The sequence below is a fragment of the Elephas maximus genome, chromosome 26 (assembly GCF_024166365.1).
Source record: "Elephas maximus indicus isolate mEleMax1 chromosome 26, mEleMax1 primary haplotype, whole genome shotgun sequence".
NCBI classification, from domain to species: Eukaryota; Metazoa; Chordata; class Mammalia; order Proboscidea; family Elephantidae; genus Elephas; species Elephas maximus.
The window spans coordinates 42,070,458-42,088,338 of NC_064844.1; the positions used below are offsets into that span (position 1 = coordinate 42,070,458).

General features: G+C 37.0%; 1 protein-coding gene across 5 annotated transcripts in view; it reads left to right on the top strand.

The window, feature by feature from the left end:
- The window catches only part of STAG1 (stromal antigen 1), a 520,715-nt gene that overhangs the window by 326,406 nt on the left and 176,428 nt on the right, over nucleotides 1-17,881 (top strand). For all 5 annotated transcript variants that reach the window (XM_049870475.1, XM_049870474.1, XM_049870476.1 and 2 more), the window contains 3 exons: nucleotides 433-584; nucleotides 2,363-2,436; nucleotides 16,068-16,191. In XM_049870475.1, coding sequence (XP_049726432.1) covers nucleotides 433-584; nucleotides 2,363-2,436; nucleotides 16,068-16,191 — 350 coding nt within the window. The remainder of the gene's footprint in view (nucleotides 1-432; nucleotides 585-2,362; nucleotides 2,437-16,067; nucleotides 16,192-17,881) is intronic.

Genomic DNA, 17,881 nt, shown 5'->3' on the forward strand with positions numbered 1-17,881 from the left:
TTTGATGCATCTGAGTAAAGGTATTAAGGAAGCAATCGTATACACTGGTCTGGTGGCCCCAAGGAAGTCTGTGTTTGAATAGTATCCCCTCTAAGATGTGTATATTTAGGGGTGGGGAAAAGAGTTGTTGAAGAATCTCCTTAAATCCTTCCTGGACATAACTAGGATGGGGCTGTTTTTAAGTGGGGAACTTCAGCAGGGCAAGCTTTGAGGGCAGTGAGTCAGAGAAAATTATGTTACAGACAAACAAAATAAGTTTGTTTCTATAAATTAGTTTTTGTCTTTTTTAATTTAAATTAATAATTGCCTGAATTATAAAGCATAAAAATTGATTAATGTTTTTGCTTCATTCATTTGCTTTATACCTGAGTAATTTGATGGGTAAAGGCCTGATTCATAGGTGAGTGATTATAGTCTTCTTTTATTTTATAGCCATGAAGCTCATGACTGCTCTGGTGAATGTTGCCTTAAACCTCAGTATTCATCAGGACAATACACAGAGACAGTATGAAGCTGAGAGAAATAAAATGATTGGAAAGAGAGCCAATGAAAGGTTAGAATTACTACTTCAGAAACGCAAAGAGGTAAGTTAGTTTCATATAACTGTGGTTGTTATGTTCTGTAAACGTGTAGTAAATATATCATGTTGTTATTAGTTGCCGCCTAATCAATGCTGATTTATGCAACCCATGAGTGCAGAGTAGAACTGCTCCACAGGGTTTTCAAGGCTGTGTCCTTTTGGAAGCAGATTGCCAGACCTGTCCTCAAGGTAATCCTGGGTGCGTTTGAACCACCAGTCTCACGACTAACAGTCAGGTGCTTAATTGTTTGTGCCACTCACGGACCGGTGAATATATCATACTGATTGTTTTTTATTTCCTCTGAAAATGTTTGTGTGTATTTAAAAATTTTTACAGGTTTTCTTAAAAGTTAGATTATTTGATCTGAAAATGTTCATATGAAATGAGAAAGTTCAGCCAGTTGTTGAGTGCTGTCTGATGACAGAAGGAAATCACAGAACAGTCTTACTTTTGGAGGAAGATATCGGAGAGTTAGGTAACTCAGAGAGGTTGTCAGGCCATGGCTCAGAAATGGGGATCTGCAATGCTGCATTTCCAGGAGAAAGCCGAAGACTGCATATTAACTGATGGGTTATTCCTGTGAATGAGATTGATCCCTGTTTTACAATGAAATTTTCATATACATGTTGAAAGTGATTTTAAAGTGGGTTTTTAATGAGAAACATTTTTATTTATCCAATGAGAAATCAAATTTTAGATCTATAGCATTAGCCTGTCTTTTAATTTGGAAAAAAAGAATAATATATTGCTGCAAAGAAACTGTTGCCAGTGAATAACACAGCAAACTTATGATTAAATTACTAGTCGTGTTCTATGTGATATATTATAGAAGTATTAGAACTGTGCCTCAGTGGGTACTATTAACCAAAATATATGCCTCCATTTAAAATTATTTTTTATGTAATAAATGCAGGAAAAGTTTTATTTTTAAAACTTTCAGTAAGTTGTAGTAATTTGAATGATTTACTGTAAAAGTGTTTCCAAGGTTATTTCAGTAACACTTGAAACAAACAATACAGCAAAAGATTAAGTCTGTAGGAATTTTATTGTCACATTTATGCATGCAATGAAAGGAAATATTTCACTGAATATTGCTACATAGCAAATTACAGGACATATTAAGATAATAAAAACCACCTAGAATGTAATTTCACATCAGGGCTTCTGTTGCTGCAGAGCAGTGAAAAACTCAAACCGAAACTCTGAGCAGTAGTGTTGCCTGCCGTGTATATATCTGCTGTGGTATTTTATGTTGTTGCTGCATTACACCGCTATTGGTTAGGATCCTTGCTACGTTCTGTCCTGGAAACTTGGCCTACTTTCCGTAATACAGGTTAATCGGATGCAGAGTAATATTTGGATACTTTAGATGGAGTTGAAAGTTTCCCGTACAGTGGTAGATATGGTAATCAGGGTCGATCCATTACCAAGGAAGGCAAAACTAAACCAGGGACCTGATTTGCACAGAATAGTCATAGAAATTGTGGCCTTGTCCCAAAGCTGATGGTATTTTGAAGATAGGAGACTGGCACACTTGGTTGCACCACTCCTCCTTGTTAGTCACTGTGTGGCATGTGGGAATAAGAGGAGTGGAGGGATGTTGAGTTTGGGAGATTATAAAGCTCGTGTAGTAAAATTTAGCAAGAATGCAACTATACTGGTGATTTTAGACATTTGCTGCACAGTAAATGAGAAAAACCATTGATAAATAACCAGAATGAAAATAAGCAGGAATTAAACACAATATTTTAATTCATGTATTTTTTGCTTTTTCATTTCAGCTGCAAGAAAATCAGGATGAAATTGAAAATATGATGAACTCTATTTTTAAGGGTATATTTGTTCATAGATACCGGTAAGGAATTTTTAAAAATCATTGAGAAGGTCGACTTAAATATTTATTGCTTGTTTGTGGTTCTACCTATTTATAAAACTATAAAAAAATCTTACTAATTACCTTGTTTTGTATGTTTTCTGGAAAACAACTTTGGTTATAAAAGCTAAGTAAGTAAATGTCATATCATATGTATGGTGGAAATTGGGCCACCACCGCTGCCGCACTCTTCCAAATTCAGAACATGCACTGTTGGAAGTAGCCTGTCTGCTTGAATACGCACTGATGGAATATTAATTAGTAAATAACATTAACTTAATGTGGCCTTAATAGGATATCATCAGTTATCTTGACATTTGAAAAAATTAAATGCCCTACTGTTTTTCCCTGCAGTAGTCATCTTGTTCCATGGACAGATTAATCAATAGTCTTTTTTTAATACCTCTGTGAAGATAGGATAAAAAAGGTCAGAAAGGGTCACCCTTGCTGTCACGGATTGAATTATGTCCCCCCAAAAATGTGTGTATCAATTTAACTGGGCCATGACTCCCAGTATTGTGATTTTCCTATATGTTGTAAATCTTACCTCTATGATGTTAATAAGGGAGGATGGGCAGCAGTTGTGTTTGTGAGGCAGGACTCAACCTACAAGACTGGATTGCGTCTTGAGGCAATCTCTTGAGATATAAAAGAAGTGAGCAGAGATGCAGGGGGACCTCATACCACCAAGAAAGCAGTGCCAGGAGCAGAGTATGTCCTTTGGACCCCGGGGTTCCTGCGCAAAGAAGCTCCTGGTCCGAGGGGAAGGTTGATGAGAAGGTTGACAGAGAAAGCCTTCCGCTAGAGTTGACACCCTGAATTTGGACTTTTAGCCTACTTTACTGTGAAGAAATAAATTTATCTTTGTTAAAGCCATCCATTTATGGAATTTCTGTTATAGCAGCGCTAGATGACTAACACACCTGCAAAATAATGCAATTACTCTAATTTTCACTCCTGTTTACCTTCAGCTATACATGTGAAAGTGGAAGCTGTCTCACAGTATTTTTGACATGATCCTTTGTAAAAAAAAAAAAAAATTTTTTTTTTTTGTAGATGAGTTTAATTTGTCTTCCTGTGATATCTGAAAACTTTAAAAATATGTTTTACTATTAAAGAGCGTATTTCACAAAGAATTAATGAATCATATATACGTTTGTTAACTTCTCTTAATTAAAAGTGAAATGGTGTATGTAGGTAGATTAAAAAAATAAAAAGCTAAACCAAACCTGTTGCCTTCGAGTTGATTCCCACTCACAGCGACCCTATACAACAGAAAGAACTGCCCAGTAGGGCTTCCAGGGAACAGCTGGTGGATTTCAACTGCCGACCTTTTGATTTGCAGCCAAGCAATTAACCACTGTGCCACCAGGGCTCCCTGTAGGTAGATAGACATAGATAATAGGAGCACTGTTTTCAGTCACGTTTGAGACTGTAGTTGGCCAATTAACCTAGAGAGTTAGTTACAACAAGAAAGTTAAAAAAAAAAAAAAAAAGCATAGAACTTGCTGTTTAAGTTCTCTCAGAAACAGTTTCTAGTTTTTGTGGTACTGGTCTTGCGCACTTTTTGTTAAATATGGACAACATTTTATATTCTGTGGTGCTGTTGTAAGTGGTACTGGTTTTTTTCTTTATTTCAGTTTTTGGTGATTATAGAAATGATGTGCAATATTGCTAAACTTACTAGTTCCAATAGCTTTTTTCATAGATTCTAGAGGATCTTCTACTAAGACAATAAAAATAAAAAAAAAAAACCCGGTGCCGTCAAGTCGATTCCGACTCATAGCGACCCTAAAGGACAGAGTAGCACTGCCCCATAGAGTTTCCAAGGAGTGTCTGGTGGATTCGAACTGCTGACCCTTTGGTTTGCAGCCGTAGCACTTAACCACTACAGTAAAGTCATTTGCAAATAAAGGTAGTTTTTCTGCTCCTTTTCCAATCTGGATGCTTTTTATTTCTTACCTTATTGCATTGGCTGATGAGACTAGATATCCTTGGTTGTTTCTGATCTTAGGCGCAGTCTTTCGCCATTAAGTATGATGTTAGCTGTAAGTTTGTCATAGGAACCCTTCTTCAGGTTGAGGAAGTTTCTTTCCATTCCTAGTCTCCTTGGAGTGTTTATTAGGAATGGGTGTTGGATTTTGTCCCATGCTTTTTTGAATCTATTTAAGACATTATGTTTTTTTCTTTATTAAGATTTAATAAAGTGGATTAAATTGGTTGTTTGCAAATGTTAACCCAACCTTGTATTCATGGAGTAAACTGTTAATAAGGTGAATTAAATTAGTTGATTGTCAAATATTAACCCAATCTTGAGTTTATGGGATAAAACCCACAAAATCGTGACATATTATCCTTTTTATATATTGTTGGATGTGATTTGCTGATTTTCCTTAAGACTTTTTAATTCATGAGAGAGATGTATCTCCAACTTTTTATTTTATTGAATGTCCTTGACAGCTTAAAGGGTATCAGGTAACGCTGGCCTTGTAGAATAAGTTGCAGTGTATTCTCTCCTCTTCTGATGTCCTGGAAGAATTTGGTACAGTTGGTATTATATCTTCTTTAGGTACGAATGCTGCTGTCGGGCCTAGAGTTGTCTTTGTAGAATGTTTTTGCATATAATTTAAATTTCTTTAATAGATGTAAGGTTGTTCAGGTTACCTGTTGCTCTTAAGTGACCTTTGGTCATCTAAGTTTATTTAAGACAACATCTATTATCTCAGTTTCTTGGCTTAAGAATTGGCACAGCTTGGCTGGATCTTCCATCAAGACCTTTTTTTTTAATGTCATTTACTCCTATTAATTTCTGTCTAAGCACTGCTTTAGCTGATCCCCCCAAATTTGAATATGTTATGTTTCCATTTTCATTCAGTTCTAAGTAATTTATGATTTGCCTTTTGATTTTTTTCTTTGACTCATGGGTTATTTAGAAGTGTGATATTTAGTTTGGAAATATTTGGAAATTTTCTAATTAGTGATTTCTAAACTCCATTGTGGTGAGAAATGTACTTTGTATGATTTGAATGCTTTTAAATTTATTGAGATTTGCTTTATGACCCACAGTATGGTCTATCTTGGTAAATGTTCTATATACTCTGGAAAAGAATGTTTATTCTGCTTTTGTTGGCTAGTATTTTGTTAGTTAGGTCATACTGATTGATGTGTTGGTCAAGTCTTTATTCTTAATTGATTTTCTGTCTATTCTAGCAGTTATTGACAGAAGGGTGTTACAGGAGTACTTCTTGTATTTTTTTATACAAGTCCTTTATCAGATTTATGATTGGCAATTTTTTTCCCCCAGTCTAGCTTTCTTTTCATTTTCTTAATGATGGCTTTGAAGAAAAGTATTTCCAATTTAAATGAAGTCTAATTTATTAATTTTTTCCCCCATGGTCATGTTTTTGGTGTCTTATCAGTGAAAACATTACCTAACCCAAAGTTTCTTCCTGTATTTTATTCCAGTGTTTAATAGTTTTACTCTTAAATTTAAGCCTAGTAGCCATTTTTAAATTATATTTATGTAATATGATTTTATGTATGGCTATAAGTCCATTTTTGCATATGGCTATACAATTGTCCTAGTACCATCTGATGTAAGATTACCCTTCCCCCATTCAATTGCATTGTCACTTTTCTCAAAAATTACCGTAAATGCGAGGGTTTATACCTGGATTTTCTAATCTATCCTTACACCCATACCATCTGTACTGATTACAGTAGCTCTAGAGTAAGTTTTTTTTTAACTGGGCAATATAAATCCTCCTACTGTGTTGTTTTTCAAGGTTATTTTGTCTTTTCTATGTCCTTTTCATTTCTATGTAAATTTTAAGATCAGCTCGTCAATTTTTACTGAAAAACTTGTTGGGATTTCATGGCGATTGTAATGAATGCGTATATCTATTTGGAGGGAATTGCCATTTAACAATATTGAATTTCTAGTCCATGCACATAGAATATAGGAGAACAAAAAAATATTCATGTACCTTTTTATATTCATCTTTTTTTTTTTAAAACCATTTCTGGCATTCTTCTTTTTTTTCCCATAGATTTGAAATTACATGGTGTTATTTCTTTCCAACTTGAATGACTGCCTTTAATGTTTCTTATAAGACAGATCTGCTAGCAACAAATTTTCTGTCTTTGTTTATCTGGAAACATCACTATTTTGACTTCATTTTTTAAGGATAGTTTTGCCGGATATAGAACTCTTGACAGACTGTTTTTTTCCTTGCAACACTTTCAATATGTCATTCTACTGCCTGCTGGCCTTCATTCTTTCTTCTGAAAAGTCACTCATTGATTCTATTGTTACACAGTAGGTTATAAGTCATTTTTCTTTGTGCCTGTCATGGTTTTCTCTTTGGCCTTCAGCAGTTTGCCTATTATGTGTCTTAAGTGTGGACCTCTTTGTGTTTATCCTACTAAGGTATTGTTAAGCTTCTTGGATCCGAAGGTTAACGTTTTTCAGCATTAACCCACTGCCATCGAGTCGATTCCAACTGATAGCAACCCCAAAGGGCTTCCAAGGCTGTAAATCTTTACAGAAGCAAACTACCACATCTTTCTGCCAAGGAACTGCTGGTGGTTTCAAACTGCCCACCTTTCAGTTCATAGTCGAGAGCTTTAACCACTGCACCACCAGGGATCCCTTTTCAGCCCTAACGAGAAGTTTTTAACCGTTATTTTTCCTTTTTTTTTTTTTTTTTTTTTTGCCCATCCCTCTTGCCTCTTTTTTTTTGAACTCCTGTTACACATACGCTAATATGCTTTAAGTTGTCCCCCAGGCCTTTGGGGATCTGTTTGTTTTTTATCTTCTTTTCTTTAGATAATTTCTGTTTACCTGTATTCAGTAGTTCTGTTTCTTCTGCCAACCCAAATAGGCTATTGAGGCCATATGGTGAATTTTTTATTTCTGTTACTGTACTTTTCAGTTGGCTATATTTTTTTAGTTTCTATTTCTTTGTCATATTTTACTATAGTTTGTCATTTCTGTATTTTCATTTAATTATTTATGGCTTCATTTAATTCTTTGATTGTATTTCTTAATACCTGTTGCCATCAAGTCAATTCCAACTCATAGCAACCCTATTGAGTAGAACTGTCCCATAGAGTTTCCAAGGAGTGGCTGGTGGATTCAAAATGCCGACCTTTTGGTTAGCAGCCCAACTTGTAACCACTGTACCACCCAAAAGCCACCAGGGTTCCTTATATTTAGTATAGCTGCTCTAAAGTCTCCTAATTCTAACATCTGGGCCTTTTCAGAGGCAGTTTCTACTGACTGTTTCACGAGTCGGAATCGACTCAATGGCACTGGGTTTGGGTTTCCACTAATGACTAGGGGTCACACTTGCTTTCTCTTTTCATAGCTCATAATTTTTTGTTAAAAATTGTACATTTTAGGTAATATATTGTAGGGAATTTGGAATCTGATTTTTTCCCCTGAGATTTGTTGTTGCTGTTGGGTATTTTGTCATTTAATAATTTACTTGGACTGAGTCTTAGAATTCTGTCTCTCTCGCTCTTTGTGGCCACTCATATCTCTGCGAAAGTTTTTTGTTTTTAACTGTCATTTCCCCCCATGGATTCTAAGAGATTGCCGCTGTGGTTGAATACCTTCGTAGTCAACCAGTGATTGCTTAGACCTTTTACTAAAACAACTCAAGTCAGTAAGTCTGCTTTCTTTGCTGGTGGATCAGAGTGGATGAGGAATGCATTTAAAGTTCAGGCCGATTTCAGGTCTATTCTGGATTTTACTTTCACCAGGGCCCTCCTGGGAACTTTTCTTATGTTTGTGGACAGACTCCTTTTCAGCCAGAGATGTGTAGAGAACCTGGGTCTTCTCAGGTTACTTATGAATTTGCACTCTTTGCCAGCCATTTATATGTGGAAAGCTTATATGGTCACTTTATGACTCTCTCATTTCCTAGATTTTATCATGTTTCGTATAAACTTCTTTGATGGCTTGGGAAAAGGGAAATGTGTTATACATACTTACATATATAGAGAGAAATGAAGTAGATACGGCAAGCTGTTGATAGTTGGTAAATCTTAGTGAGGTATATCATTGTACTATTCTTTCCATTTTTTGGTAAATTAAAAAATTTCAAAATAAAAACTATTTAAAAGAAATTTTTTTTTTTTTTTGTGGCTAATCCACCCGGGTGCTTGGCTCAACCCAAATCAGACTACCACAGTAGTCCCAAACACGACTGCCATGTTAGGCTGATTCTGTAGAGTTCACTGTTTTTATCCATATCTTCATTGTGCTTGGGTATTTCATACTTGGCTCCCAATCAAGTCAGCCTCCTCCAGCATCAAAGCTCATGTTTCTCACAGGCATCCCCAACTCTAGTAACTGTACCTGCCGTTCTCGGTTTTAAGGTGTTCGAAGGAATCAGTTTTATGTGAATGCCATATACTGCCACTGTTGTTACCAAGAGTTGAGGAGCTTTTCATGACTAGATGCTCGTTGATTTTTTTTTTTTTTTGGCCTTTGACTGATTTCCAGAAATTATTTCTAGAAATCATAGTTCTCGACCTTTTTATTTTCTTATTTTTTTCCTTTTTCATTTTGTAATTGGTTTTCCGGGAGTAGATTTTCCAACCACTTCACTCTACCATTGCCTCACCTTCATTTCTGAAAGGTGTTTTTCTTGGTTAGTATGGAATTCTAGGTTGACATTTTTCCTTTTTCAATACTATAAGGGTATTGCTACACTATCTCTGACTTGCTTGTTTCCAACTAAAAAGAAGTCTGTTTTTTTTTTTTTAATCTTTCATCCTTTGCAGTTAATGTGTCTTTTTGCTCTGGGTGCATTTAAGATTTTTCTGTTTATCATAAGTTTTAGGCAGTTCTGTTATAATATTCTTTTGTGTAGTTTCTTCATGTTTCTGTTATCTCTTCCTTGCCTCTAATATGTTTATGCTTTTCTCTGGCCTCTTCAGCATATGTACTTTATTATAACAACATTTTCAATGTTTTTTTTTTTTTTAACTAATTTAATAATCTTTGTCATTTCTGGTTCTGTTTGAATTGATTGATTTTTCTCATTTTGGATTACTTCCTTGCTTCTTTGCATGCCTGATAATTTTTAGTAGATACCAGACATTGTGGGTTTTTTTTTTTTTTTTAGTTGCGTGCTGGTCAGTTTTTTCATGGATAATTTTATGTTGTTAAAAATATCCTTCCCCTTTTTCCTGGGATGCGGTCATATTTGGCTTTTTGAGATTTGTTTTTGAAGTTTGTTAAGCCAGACTAGAGCAGTATTTAGTCTAAGGCTAATTTCCCCCACTACTGTGAGACAATACAGTTCTTTGTGCTCAATGCCCTGTGAATTACAAGGTTTTTCCGCTCTGACTCCTTAGTACACACACTGTTCCGAGCCCTGTGTTTACTCCAGAGATTGTCTTCTCTCCTCTTTCCATTCTTTCCCCAGTCTTGGGTGGTTTATTCATACATGTTGTGCTGATTGGTACTCAGCTGAAGAGATGAAGCTACCCTTCTGCAGATCTCCAGAACTCTCTCTCTCTCTGTGTAAGTCTCCCCTCTTTAGTCCTCTGCCTTGGAAACTCTAGCTACCTTAGCCTCATGAAAACCCCAACTTTTTATCTTCAACTCAGGGACGTACCCAGGCTCTGCCCAGATTACTCTCCTGTGTTCCTGCCTAAAAACTCATTCTGAGCAGTAATCTGGGGCAATCTTAAAGTACTTCTCATTTGTTACATCTTAGGGATTGCTGTCTGTCTTAGTTTCCTAGTTTTGCTGTAACACAAATACCATAAGTGGGTGGCTTTAAATAGCACAAATTAATTTTCTCACACTTATGGAAGCTAAAGTCAGAGTCTTGGCTGTGTCAGTTCCTTCTGTTGGTAACCCCAGGCGTTACCAACAACAAACTTAATGGGTAGTGACAACAACAGAGGGGAGAGAGCAACAATTTTGAGATGAAGTGAAAGTTTATTGTTTTTCAGTTGAGTCTTTAACTTTTCATACTATAAGGAAACATTTAAGAATCATATTTTCAGAGCTGTTCCTACATAATACTGAAGTATTATTTATTCTGAACAAACTCATTCTGTTTTAATCTTCTTATATCCTGAGAGTTGTTCTTAGACCTATCAAATTGATATCAAAATGTGAATATTAATTAGTATTTTTCTTTAAAAGTTAATATATCCATAACGTTTGATTTTTAATTGTTTTTAATGTTTAATGATTTTTTAAATGTTATGTCTAAAATTCTGTGAAGTAAAATATTAAGGAATAATGCAGGTAGTCATGTAACTTGCTCTGTATGAGACTGTTTGTGATACAGTACCTTTCTAATTATTTTCCCACATGAATAATGCAACAATAATGAGATGAAAAATATTTCCAGTTTTATAAACTTACTAATTTCTGATGCATTTTAAAAAACCTCTGGTCAGCCTGAAATAATCGTATAAAAGAATTAGCCAGCAGGAGAGTAAGGGTCTTTAAAATTAGGCAAATGATGTATCAGTTATGTTTTGCCATGTAACAAATTACTGCAAAACTTGGCAGCATAAGACAAAGATTTATTATCTAGTTTCTTTGAGCAGTTTAGCTAAGTGGTTCTGATTCAGGGTCTCTCTAAGACTGCAGTCAAGACATCAGTAGGGATTGTAGCCATATGAGGTTTTTGACTAGGGCTGGAGGATCTGGTTTCCAAGATGGCTTGCGCTAATGGCTGGTGAGGGAAGGCCTCCATTACTTGATTTGTAAGAGCTCTCCATAATGCAGCTGAAATATGTTCAAGACATGGCAGGTGGTTTGCCCTGAGAGAGTGATCTGAGAGAGAAAAAATAAAACAGAAATCACATGTCTTTTATGACCTAGACTTGGGAGTCACAATTAGTCATTTCTACTACACAGTTGTAGCTTTCCATCATCTTTTTCCAAAGATGTAGTCAGTTTGATTCCAGTGTATCCAGTTTGATTCTGGTGAGGTCTATGTGTATTGTCGCCATTTATGTTGGTGAAAAGGTATTTGCAACGAAGAAGTCATTGATCTTGCAAAATTCTATCATTCGATCTCCGGCATTGTTTCTGTCACCAAGGCCAAATTTTCCAACTACCGATCCTTCTTGGTTTCCAACTTTTGCGTTACAATCACCAGTAATTATCAATGCATCTTGACTGCATGTTCGATCAATTTCAGACTGCAGCAGCTGATAAAAATCTTCAGTTTCTTCATCTTTGGTCAGTGGTTGGTATGTAAATTTGTAAGCATATGGATATTATCCTATCACTAACAGCATTGTACTTCAGGGTGGATCTTGAAGTGTTCTTTTTGACGATGAATGCAACACCATTTCTCTTCAAGTTGTCATTCCCAGCATAGACTATATGATTGTCTGATTCAAAATGGCCAATACCAGTCTATTTCAGCTCTCAGGATTCAAATTGACTACATCTGTGGAAAGAGACGCTGGAAAAGCTCAATATCATCAGTCAAAACAAGGCCAGGGAGCGACTGTGGAACAGACCATCAATTGCTCATATTCAAGTTCAAGCTGAAACTGAAGAAAATCAGAGCAAGTCCATGAGAGCCAAAATAGGACCTTGACTATATCCCACCTGTATTTAGAGACCATCTCAAGAATAGATTTGATGCGTTGAACACTAGTGACCAAAGACCAGACGAGTTGTACAAGGACATCATACCTCAAGAAAGGAAGAGGTCACTGAAAACACAGGAAAGAAAAGACCAAGATGGATGTCAGAGGAAACTCTGAAATTTATGAACGTCGAGCAGATAAATCAAAAGGAAGAAATGATGAAGTAAAAGAACTGAAGATTTCGAAGGGTGTCTTGAGAAGACAAAGTAAAATATTATACTGTCACGTGCAGCAAGTTGGAGATAGATAACCAAAAGGGAAGAACATGCTCGGCGTTTCTCAAGCTGAAAAGAACTGAAGAAAAAATTCAGACCTCGAGTTGCAATAGTGAAGGATTGTATGCGGAATATATTAAATGACACAGGAAGCATCAAAAGAAGATGGAAGGAAAAACAAAGATGTCACGTTGAAATCTAAGGTGCACCTGACCCAAGCCATGGTATTTTCAATCGCATCATATGCAAGTGAAAGCTAGACAGTGAATAAGGAAGACCGAAGAATTGACGCCTTTGAATTGTGGTGTTGGCGAAGAATACTGAATATACCTCGGACTGCCAAAAGAACAAACAAATCTGTCTCGGAGGAAGTGCAACCAGAATGCTCTTTAGAAGCAAGGATGGCGAGACTGCATCTTACGTACTTTGGACATGTTATCAGGAGGGATCAGTCCCTGGAGAAGGACATCATGCTTGGCAAAGTACAGGGTCAGCGGGAAAAAGGAAGACCCTCAGCGAGGTGGATTGACACGGTGGCTGCAACAATGAGCTCAAGCATAATGATTGTAAGGATGGCACAGGACTGGGCAGTGTTTTGTTCTGTTGTGCATAGCATCGCCATGAGTCGGAACCAACTCAACGGCACCTAACAACAACAGCACCACATTGTATTCATTAGATGCAAGTTATTAAGTACATTCATACTCTAGAGAAGGGGGATTAATCTCCACCAAAAGGAATATTGGCAAATAATTTGTGGACATATTGTAAAACAACCACAAAGGAGTTTTCATTTTCCTGTCTAGTCTGTTATTACACAATATAATCACAATAGAGAATGATTAACGTATAGCAGGGTGGTATCAGGAAGCAAAGTGGATTGGACTTTTAGAACCCAGATAGAAGACAGATCAACTAAGACCTTTTTTATTGTGACAGAATAGGCTCTTTGGTTACAATTGGTCAGACTGTAAATCTAGAAAAGAATATTTAACTTTTTTCTGTTGAGGTGGGAAGGGTAGCCCAGCATCTGAAGTGGACAAGGACTGGGATTCCAACAAAGCAAGCTGTGTCATAATATTGGCAATGTGTGTAGAGAGGAACTGAGTTCCAAGAACATAAGCTGTTCAGGAGTCTAGTAGATTAGACAAAAAGGCATTAAATGAAACTAGGCCCAGAAGTAAAGATGATTAGAAAAAAGATTTTGAGCAAGAATTCCTTGGTGAAATAAAGCTGAGCTTTTATATTCTGTTGCTTCTGAGAATTAATCACCCATAATCTCAATATCAATGGTAGCTCTAAGAATTAATCTATTAAGAGTGATGGGAGAATGATTGTGTTACCATACTCAGTAATCACTATAGTTTTAATCAGAACACCATACCTATTGATTTTGTCTTCAACTTGCTTCCCTGAGATTTTGCAACAGAAATCTTAGCCTGGCCTTTACTTAGAATCGATTTTCACAAGGGTAATAAAGCAGAAGATAAGTGTAATGGCTCTTTGATGAAGATGACTAATTAATTATTAGGACTGAAATAGGTAAAATGCTAGAATTTGGGTGCTTTCTGGATTTTTTTGTGTTTTGTTTTTGGAGGGAAATTGTTTTGGTTCTGCTGCTGTTATTTGTTCTTTTATTTGGACAGCCCAGTAGAAAACAAAGTATATCAACCTCCTGTTGTTTACACAGAGGTGGTAATTTATATTAAGTGGTAGGATAATACCAAGTTTCAGGCAACGAGGTGAAGCCGTGATTTCTCTAAATTTTTCAAATTCTAATAAAGTTGAAGACGTACATTCCTCTCACCCAGTCATTTCACTGGTAGGTATAAAACAGTGTCTTAGACTTTATTGACCACGTCCTACATCAGTACCCAGTACATTCCAAGAAAGAATGCTTACTTAACGTTAGAGCGTGTGAAGTGCTTTGATATTTCCTGTCCTATATATTTTTAAGTATTTGTTGCCACTCACCAAATTTAATTCGTAAGGCACTAATGAGTATGGATACACTGTTGAAAAACGCTGTTGTTGTCAAGTTGGCCCTGACTCTTGCGCTCATGCAACCCATGCCCAACAGAAAGAAATGCTGTCTGGCCTTGCTTGCAGATGGGTTCATTGTGATTAGTTGGGTTTTCATTGGCTAATTTTTGGAAGTAGATTGCCAGGCCTTTCTTCCTAGTAATCTTAGTCCAAAAACTCCACTGAAACCTGAAGAGCATTATAGCAACATGCAAGCCTCCACTGACAGACAAGTGGTAGCTATGCGTGAGGTGGATTGGCTGGGAATCTAACCTAGGTCTCCCTCAGGGAAGGCGAGAATTCTACCGCTAAACATGACCCTACAGACACTATCACACGTGTGTAGAAGGAGGCATGTACATGATTATTCATGGCATCACAGTTAATAAAAGCAAAAACTTAGAAACAACCTAAATGTCTGTCAGAGAGAAAGTGTATAAATAATTTGTAATATATGCATAAAGAAGAACACTGAGCAGCAGATAAGGCGTTAGAACTACATGAATCAGTATGCTTAAATTGCAACATGTAGAAGGATACTTACAAGATAATATTTATGTAAAGTTTCAAGATACGTATAACAGTACATGTAGTAAAAGCATAAAGATACACAGTGGAAATGATACTCCCTGAATCCAGGATAATCATTTACTTTTGAAGAGATGCATCAGTAGGAGATATATAGGAAGTTGCAACTATATTGTTTTATTTCTTAAGTGAGCAGTGGATGCACAGGTATTCATTAAATTGTCCCCAATAACATTTTCATTTCTGAAAAATTTCATATTAAGGAAAAAAGAAATGTTCTTGTGCCGTTCATATTCAGAATTACAAAGGTCTAGAAACATCCTCTCACAGTTTTAGTGTAGTTTTATATTCTTGTCTGTAAATGTTTGTTGAAAATTAAACGAAAGATTGTAATAACGAACTTGTATTAAAGGATTACTATGTTCCAGGCAATTCCAACTTTTTATTTGTATTAAGTGATTTAATTCCCATAGTAAATGTGAGATAGGTACTATCATTTTCCCTCTTTTACAGATAAGGTAACCTATGAAAGAGGATAGGAACTTATCCAGGGTCACACAGCTAGTAAATGGTAGAGCAGGCTTTGAACTCAGGATGTCATCCTCCAGAATGTGTACTAGTAGCTGCTATGCTGTAGAACCACTACCTGATCAAAAAGTTAATAATTTCTTCAAGGTGTTGGTTTTTGTACACTATTGCACCTTTCCAAAAAATATTAGCTCTTACATGATTTTGTCTCATCTATAACTAATTTGTTTCTTGGTCATAAAAAATTATTTTAATTCACTAGATGTGTGCGACCTTAGAAGGATGCATATTGTGGAGAAACAATTTTCGAGCTCTACATTATTTTGTACTTGGATGTTGGTACCCTGATGTTGCAGAAGATTTAACATTTGTTGACTCCCTAGTAGTTGTAGGGCTTTCTGAAAACTCCAAATGTTATTTCTTAGTCCAGCTAATATAGAGCAGTTAGGCCAAAATAAGATGATTTCTGTAAGCATTTTTTCATTTTGGTGTTGGTAGGTTATATTTTTCAGAAGCCATATGAAAAGCAAAAGATATTCAGGTCGAAGGCCCTTGAGTGCAAATGTAAATACAGTATTTGAAAAAAATGTAATATTTATTGCTTACTGAAAATGAATTTGATATACGTTCCAACTGTGGATATTAGTCATGTGCGTCTTTTTTTTTCCCCCCCTCTAGTGATGCTATTGCTGAGATTAGAGCCATTTGTATTGAAGAAATTGGTGTATGGATGAAAATGTATAGTGATGCTTTCCTAAATGACAGTTACCTTAAGTATGTTGGCTGGACTCTTCATGACAGGGTAAGTTACTCTGCTCCCAGCTTGCGTGGCAGATATGCTCTCTCAATACTGGAAATCTGCAGTCTTAAGGGAGTTTCTGGGTTGTGCAAATGGTTAACATGCTCAGCTGCTAACCAAAAGGTTGGAGGTTTGAACACCCACAAAGGCTCTCAGAAGAAAGGCCTGGCAACCAACGTCTGAAAAATCAGTCATTGAGAATTATATGGGACACAGCTCTGCTCTGACATGCATTGTGGTCACCATGAGTTGGAATCAACTTAAAGTTAACTGGTTAGAGTTTTAAGAGAATGTAGTATCCCATGAAGCTAATTTTAATCTCTTTCTAGTTTGGAAGCAAAGAGATTCCTTATTTCTCTTAATACATAAAAACCAAATAAGCTTGGGGACGGAGCCAACATGGTACCATAGAGGGAAGTACCACCCCATCCCTTCAGAGCAAAGACTCGAAAAACTAAGTAAAACAGAGACAAACATCAGTCTTGGAACCCCAAGCGTCAAATGAAGAGATAAAGAACTCAGCCAAGGACTGAATGGAGTCAGAAACTAACAGAAAGCAGGGAGTAAAGAGAGATATGAAGTGGAGGTCTCCTATCAGTTAACAGGGCTCGGATTCGACATCTTGGACTCCTCAGCCACTGAGATCAGTGGACAGGGGGCACGGAGAGGCAGCTTCACAGAGCTCCAATCAGGAAACAGAGCACCCAGTAACCAGGGATACACGCTTTCCCACCCCCTACACTTCATCCCTCTTCACAGCCTCCACTGCGTCCCTGTGGGCCATAGTCACCCAGCTGAGGAGGCTCCAGCAGCATGCTGCTTGGATTCATCTGGCTCACAGTGGCCGGCTCCTTCCGTGCCATTTTTTTGATGCCATTGTTGCTTTATTTGGCTTCTTTTGGTTTTTTCTCTATCACCTTTTTTCACTTTCTTTCTCTTGAAAACTTGCCTTGTGTACCATCTCCACTTCTTGACAAGTTGTGAAACACCGCTTAGCAGGGGAACCATTTCCCCAGTCCTGGCACCATGCTAGTGGGATCCCAGGGAGCATTTTTTCTTTTGTTTTTCTTCATTTCTCAGTTTCTCATCTCTCTACTCTCCTTCTTTTCCTGTCTACTGAACACCTGGTACGTTGTGCCATCTCCAAACCTTCTAGATGGGCTGTGCCACTCAGCTTCGGAGCCACTTCCCTGGTCCACTCAGCCATGTTGGTGGGATCCCTGGGGACATTTATTTATATATATATATACACATAGATATGTATATGTGTATATGTATTCCTTTCTGTTTTTCTTCATTTCTCCATTTCTCATCTCTCTCTACTTTTGTACCTTTCCTGCCATCTCCAACCCATCTAGATGGGCTGTGCAGTTCCTAGCAGCTTGGTAGCCACTTCACCAGTCTGAGCTGCCACACCATTGGGCTCCCTTGGGAATTTTTTTTCTTTTCTCAATTTCTTATCTGTCTACCATCTGTTTCTTCTTTTACCTGAACACATGGTGACATTTGCCATCTCTGCTCCTTCTAGACAGGCTGCTATTTCCCTGGTCTGTGGCACTATGCTGGTGGAATCCTGGGGTTATTTTTTTCTCATTTTGTTCATTTCTCAGTTTCTCTTCACTCTCTGCTTACCTTTTTTCCCTGTCTCCTGAATACCTGGCACTGTGTGCCATCTCTACCCCTTCTAGACAGG